This window comes from Mus musculus, chromosome 7, assembly GCF_000001635.26.
Source record: "Mus musculus strain C57BL/6J chromosome 7, GRCm38.p6 C57BL/6J".
Lineage (NCBI taxonomy): Eukaryota > Metazoa > Chordata > Mammalia > Rodentia > Muridae > Mus > Mus musculus.
Window position 1 is genome coordinate 108,609,520 of NC_000073.6, and position 7,515 is coordinate 108,617,034.

At 37.5% G+C, this 7,515-nt stretch overlaps 1 protein-coding gene across 1 annotated transcript; it reads left to right on the plus strand.

Annotated features, from left to right (window-relative positions):
* Positions 1-2,789: 2,789 nt before the first annotated feature.
* Olfr506 (olfactory receptor 506) lies at positions 2,790-3,734 on the plus strand. Its single transcript, NM_001011871.1, has one exon. The coding sequence runs from the start codon at positions 2,790-2,792 to the stop codon at positions 3,732-3,734; it is 945 nt and encodes a 314-aa protein (NP_001011871.1).
* The last annotated feature ends 3,781 nt before the right edge of the window (positions 3,735-7,515 follow it).

Sequence of the window (7,515 nt, forward strand, 5' to 3'; positions counted from 1 at the left end):
GACAAGAAAGGCAAATCCATTAAATGGAAGAAAGCAATTTCAACAAATGGCACTGGTCTAACTAGCGGTCTGTATGCAAAAGAATACAAATAGATCTATATTTATCATCTTGAACAAAACTCAACTCCAAGTGAATCAAAGATTTCCACATAAAACTAGATAAACTATATTTAATAAAAGAGATAGTGGAGAATATCTTTATACTCATTGGCATGGGAGACAACTTCTTGAAGAGAATGAACATAAATGGCTACTCTTAACATCAAAAAATGATAAAATGGACCTCATGAAACTGAAAAGCTTCTGAAAGGCAAAGGACACAAGAGGACAAAACTGCAGCCTACAGATTGGAAAAGGGTCTTCACTAACCCTACAAGCAACAGAGGACTAATATCCAAATATATAAAGAACCCAAGAAGGTAGACACCAACAAAACAAATAACCAAAATTAAAAAGATGATGCAGAGCTAAACAGAGAATTCTCAACAGAGGAATATCAAATGTCCAAGTTCCTAGTCATCAGAGAAATGCAAATCAAAACAACCATTAGATTCTATCTTATGCCCATCTGAATGGCTAATATCAAGAACTGAATGACAGCACATGCTGACAAGGATGTAGAGCAAGGGAACACACCTTCATTGATAATGGGAGTGAAACCATGTGTAACCACCTTGGAAATCAATTTTGCAGTTTCTCAGAAAACTGGGCACAATTTTACCTCAAGTTCCATCTATACTACTCCTGGGCATATACCCCAAAATTCACTATACCAAAGGGATACTTGCTCAACTATGTTCATAGCAATATATATATACATATATAATATTTATTAGTAATAACCAGAAACTTGAAACAATCTCATATTCCTCTACTGAAAAATGGATAGAGAAAACTTTGTTTATTTATACAAAAGTACACTACTAAGCTACTAAAAACAAGGACATCAGGAAATTTTCCAGAAAATGTATGTAACTAGAAAGTATCACCTCAAGTATGTAACCCCAACCCAGAAAGATATGAATGGCATGTTTTTACTTATAAGCAGATAATAGCCATAATGTATAGGATAACCACACTACAAAAGTTGGAACCAAAGAGGTTAAGTAACAAGATGAGCCCAAGGGAGAATGGTTGAATCACACCTGACATAATTTTATCATATTCATTGAACAATTATCATATGAATCATGTTCATTCTTGCACAAGAGGAAAGTACCAGGTAGATAAACTCATTGAAAAGTAGTTGTGTGTATGTGAAATGATCTGGGAATGAGATAATGATCCTCAGTGATTTGAATTCACATTTGAATCCAGAGTCTCAGCAGGGACTTATCCTTAATGACAAACAATGATACCAGGAGACAGCTGTGCAGCTACAAAAGCAAAATAACCTTGACCTTATTACTTTGCGATGAATTCTGGTTGGAAGAGGTAAGTTTTGAGTTTTGTAAGTAAACCCAGCTATTTATTTGACCTTAAGCATCCTTAGAGAATGCTTTCTTTGAAAATTCACCCCAACTTATAATCTTTAGTGGATACACATATCTGGTGGAATAGGCAATAAACTGGACAAAAAGACACACAAACAAATAGCAGAATGAGCTTCTACTTCCATACTCAAACCCCTGTTAATATCCAGTTAATCTCAATTGTTAGAGGTTTCTTATTTATCTAGCCACTGATGAATCTAGAATCCAGCATGACCAATAACAGTATAGGGATTTACTACTCAGGAACATGAAGTCACTGTTTTTAAAATGCTTTGATGGTGTACATCGCATAATGTCTTATAGAAATACTTGTTTTGCTTATTGACTGAAGGTTCTACTATGAAGCAGCAGATATTTTAGACAATCAGAAAATATGTCAAAAATATTGAAGTAAGAGTTTATGTGATCCCAAACTGCATAAACATGGGTAAACTTAACATTTTGAGTATTTTTTTCCCATTTGAACTGTGTAGTAAATCATGTGATTTCATTCTATCACACTCCACTTAGAAAGCATGGATTCCTTTCTAGTTTTTCAAGTTTTAATAAGAAAATTTATCTTGATGTAGGCTTGCTTCACTAATAGACAATACTAATTTTATATGATGGAAACTCATCTTATGTATATTAACCACATAGCTGCTTTATGTACCAAACTTGCATGTGCTCAGTTTCACTGTGACTTTTTCATATATAGCAATTACTAAAAGTTAGATCAAATACAAATACAGTCTGTCTACAGCTCATATCCTCATTCTAGACTACTTATATAGTGACCAATTACAAACTAAATATTCTAAAAGAAATAGAAATCATAAAAGTACATAATTCTTTAAAAAATTAAAGAACTAGCTATAAAATTCTGTCTTATCCTGGTGCTTAGAAACATTAGTAAGGTTAGCCATTATTAGTCCATAGCACACAATTCTGTGATTGTGGATTTTATGTCTTGTAGTGTTTACAATAACTTCTGTTATTTACACAAGTCTCATATTCTAAAACCTTACTTATAAAACCACAGAGGTATATTTTACTATACATAACTAAAAGATAACAGATACATTATTTGAAGGAAATTTACTACCATTTGTTTTAAAATTTTAAGTCACATTTATGCAGAAATACAGATGTACCTGACCAAAATTTTGTTCGATATAATTGTCAATTCTCTTTAAATGATAAATTTATTTCTGATACCCTCATGGTTGAATTGATGAAAATGAGGTCATCTACTCATAAAACTCTTCCTGTAATGTCTCCATCACAGCCTTGATCCGGCAGCAGTTACACTGCCCCATGGCTTTCCTGGAGGATGGAAACCACACTGCATTGACAGAGTTCATTTTATTGGGATTAACAGATGAGCCGGTCCTTAGAGTTGTTCTCTTTACCATCATCCTGTGCATCTACCTGGTGACTGTGTCTGGGAACCTCAGCACCATCCTTCTCATCAGAGTCTCTTCCCAGCTCCATCATCCCATGTACTTTTTTCTCAGCCACTTGGCTTCTGCTGACATAGGATACTCATCTTCTGTCACACCCAATATGCTTGTCAACTTTTTGGTGGAGAAAAATACCATTACATACCTAGGATGTGGCATCCAGCTTGGCTCAGGTGCTTTCTTTGGAACAGTTGAGTGCTTTGTTCTAGCTGCCATGGCTTATGATCGCTTTGTGGCAATCTGTAGCCCACTACTCTATTCAACCAAAATGTCTATACAAGTCTGTATCCAGTTGCTTGTAGTAGCATACATAAGTGGTTTTCTTAATGCATCCTCCTTCACCCTTTCGTTCTTTACTTTTTTCTTCTGTGGACCAAACATAATCAATCACTTTTTCTGTGATTTTACCCCTCTAGTTGAACTCTCTTGTTCTGATGACAGAGTCTCTATCATTCTTGCCACTATATCTGTTGGCACTGTCATTTTTATCACAGTGCTTATCATTGTTGTCTCCTACATATACATCCTCATCACCATCCTGAAGATGCACTCCACTGAGGGCCGCCACAAAGCCTTCTCCACCTGCACCTCCCACCTCACAGCAGTCACTCTGTTCTATGGAACTGTCACATTCATTTATGTGATGCCCAAGTCAAATTACTCTACAGACCAGAACAAGGTGGTGTCTGTGTTCTACATGGTGGTGATCCCCATGTTGAACCCCCTCATCTACAGCCTGAGGAATAATGAGATTAAGGGTGCTCTGAAGAGACAACTTGGTAGAAAAATATTTTCATAGAAATATCTATAACATTGTCAGACTTGTTATGGCAGTAGTATGGATATAGTAATAAAAGTTGAGTTTCTGTGGTTGAAAAGATAATTGATATATTATTAGCAAATGTGGATGTTTGTAATAAATATTAGAGTTCAATTTTCAGACTATAGAAGAAATAAAACTGTCATTATAGATTAACTTTAATAAAATCAAATAACCTTTTAATTAACAAAATAAGGTGATTCATCTAAAACAATATGCTAAAAATATTTTTACATCATTTTCTAATATTTTCAAATATTTCATAGTCAACTTTATTACAAATTGTCTATTAACTGTTCCCAAAGAGTTTGTTAAGGTCTGTTCTCTAGTGTTGTTGAGAAAGGCTAAAATCATAAAACTTAAGTCTAATGGGCAATCTTTAGTTTACCAGAGGCATGCCATGATGGAGACAAGGAGACTCAGAATATTGTTCCTCTTCATTGGTCATAATGTGAGCGTTTTTTCCCACCAGGTTTTCCTTTGATGATATACAACTGCAGGTACACATCAGTGGAATCAATTCTTAGGATACAGAGACTTCAAAACCAGTGTGATAAAAATTAACCTTTATCTTCAGTGCCAGTTGATGAGCTTAAATTCTTGTTGTAGCAACAGAAAGCTTACTAACACATATTATAATGCTTCCGGGTATATGTTTCAACACATGATTGTCCTGAGATAAATCTGATGACTATAGTTATTCGAAAATTGTACAGAAATGGTAGAGAAAGTAGGGGGTTGTAACGAACTGAGGCACACTAACTGGGTTCCTCAGTGGGAGGTGGGAGGCCAGAGCTGTATGGAAGGAAACGAGGAGAGAAATAATGGAGGCCAAGACATGTTTCTATTCAAGGACCCCAAGTTTACTAAGAGTCTGTGCTTATAAAGGGGGAAGGCCCATCCCCGCCCCCCTCCCCTCTAATCCATTTTTGGTGCTTGTTGACAGCCTGTAGGCAGATCTGCTGGATGTTGTCTCCTGAATATCTTAAGGGCCTCTCAGCAGGTAGCAGTGTCTTGGAGAAGAGCAGAGGCAGGTGATAGAACAATAGAGCCATCTAAGTTGGAAGGTCCCACCCCAGGTGGTCTCATACTCAGTGGCAGCAAGGTCAAAGCCAGCCTACTCAAGGCTGGGGGAGGCTACAGTGGGTAATTGGTGAAATTATTTTTATAGAAATGTTGTCTGTGCAATACAGGTTTTGTGTATCCATAAAAATCTGATGCGTGGTATAGGGTGGTGGTATGATCCCAATTGTTAGGTACATAGAAAAGAACAGGAAAAACATTCCTCATTAATCTGATTTCTTGACAGTTTCAAAACTTAATATTATTATCATTAATATTATTTAATATTTTTACAGACAAGTCTTTATCTCCTTCCCAGTCTGCCCTCTAACTGTTCTATGTCCCATCATCTCCAAGAAGATATCCTCAACCCACTCCCCACTCCCTACTCCCTGGGTCCTCAAGTCTCTTGAAGCTTAGGTTCTTCTCTCACAGAGGCCAGACCAGAAAGTCCAATCCTGGACATGTGTTGGGGGCTTCATATCAGCTGGTATATACTGCTTGGTTGGTGACTCAGTGTCTGAGAGATCTTGGGGTTCCAGGTTAGTTGAGACTTCTGGTCTTCCTATTGAGTAGTATTCTTGAACTTGCCAGTACCAAAGGAAACAAATTAATAAAAACAACAGAAATGGTTTCTAAAGAGTGTTGGGAGCCATTAAGGCAACGCTATTGTCCTGATCTCTGAATTGGGCCTCTCCCCCCGAGAAGAAAAGAGGGTCAAAAGCGGGCCACCGACACATGGATTCCGAGAACTACAGGATGTTCCAGCCCTGGGTCATCACCGCTCTCCTGACCACACCCTGACACCACCAAGTTCCTGCTTCCCCGTGTAACTGCCTAAGAATGTGCAATTCTATTGCCCCCCCTCCCACTGATAATTACTTCCCCTTTTGCTTGTATTGCCCTACCCCTCCCACTGATAAGTATCTGTACTTCCCCCTTTGCTTGTGCATTTAAACCTTGGACCTTTCTCAATACATTGGGGTCTTGATACAACTTCAGAACGGTTTCCGTGTCGTTATTCGTACAAGACCCTCGTCTCTCTCTACCCCCCATTTGGTTATTAGGAGGAGGTCCCCTCGAGATCCTCGAATAACTGGACCTGCTGGACGGGTCAAAAGAGAGCTAAGTTTATAATTTCAACAATGAGCCTGTGAAGAGAACATTTTTAGAAAGATTTCATGGTCAGCCACTTATCCTCATGTGCACAAGTGGGCAAACCTGGATATATCTCCTTTGAAATCTGACTGCCTTTAGGAGAGATGAAATCAATTTTCACATGTGGGTGATGATCACATTTCTCTTTCCCCTCCACTTTAATGTTCCAAAAACAAATTTCACCTTCTTGATGATAGAACCAAAGTCACTGATGTTTTTACTCATTCACTTAGAGTTTCACACATTCTAGAATCGGTACAATGATTTTCACATTTCAGATTAGTTTAGTACAGTGGAAGTAGTTACAAGTAAAAACTGGCAACATTGGAATTTATTCACTCATATAGGATCTTCACAGTAAAACTAAGAAGTAAATGATATAGACTATCAGAAGAGGTTGAGCACTATTGATAAAAAAAAATTAACAAAAACCAAAATCATGTGTGTTAGTTTGATGTACACAGGGAAAGGGTTGACACTGACTTCTTACTGAGAACCTAATACCTGAGAAAGTATTGCAGGATGAGGATACTCATGTAAAATAAAGCAGTACTTATGTGAGATAGTTATGTGAGTATAATTTTGCTTTCATGTACATTGAGGCTTCTGTTGAAATAATGACAGAACTGTTCATTTTAATCAGCCCTATGGCGTACCTAACTGGAACAAACAATAAAATGTTAAGTATATCTTCAATGTTAAATTATAGCTTACAAAATACACATTCTATAAGCATGCTCATAAAGTACAACTCAGGAAATTAGACCTAAGTTTTTATTTATTATATTTTACTTCAGTAAGGTGAGTTAGCAGATTAAAGCCCCTACCTCAAAACCTTGATAACTTGAGTTCATTTCCTGGAACCCACATAAAAGTAAAAGAAAGGAAATCCCCTGCCACTACACATGATTCTACAGTAATTTATATACTTTTCTTTTCAATGACAGAATTTGACAATTCAGAAATAAGTGCTATAAAACTGAGTCAAATTTAAGATGAGATGTGGGATTAGGGATGCAAGAATCATAAACTCAGAAATGTCCTTTGGAGAAATCTAATCAACAGAAATCATGCATATTAGCAAATATAGAGAAAATACAGGAAAGCAACCCTTACACAGATTGTAGCAACTGTGGCAAAAGGAACCTCAGTCCTTGAACTTGGCTCTACAAGTCCAAGAACACCTGCCACATCAGGGCTAATTGAGTAAATGAATGGACATGTCTCAATTATCCCTGTCAAACACAGAGAAAATATTGACCCACTGAATAGAAACTGAGGATACCAAACAGAAACAGAATGGCCTTATGTGTAGCCTCCCTCAGCCTTGAAGCAGGCTGATCCAGACTTTGACCTTGCTGCCACTAAGAAGGCGATTACCTAGGGTAGAGCCTTCTGACTTTGATGGCTCTATTTGCTCTTCTCCAAGACTCTGCTTCCTGCTGAAAGGTCCTTGAGACACACCCTGTAGATTGCCTATGGGCTGGCTCCAGAAATCAAGAATGGGCTGGCGGGGGATGGGCCTACCCTCTTTATAAGC

Coding starts and splice junctions, on each gene's coding strand:
- Olfr506 (NM_001011871.1), top strand. CDS start 2,790: ATGGCTTTCCTGGAGGATGGAAACCACACTGCATTGACAGAGTTCATT.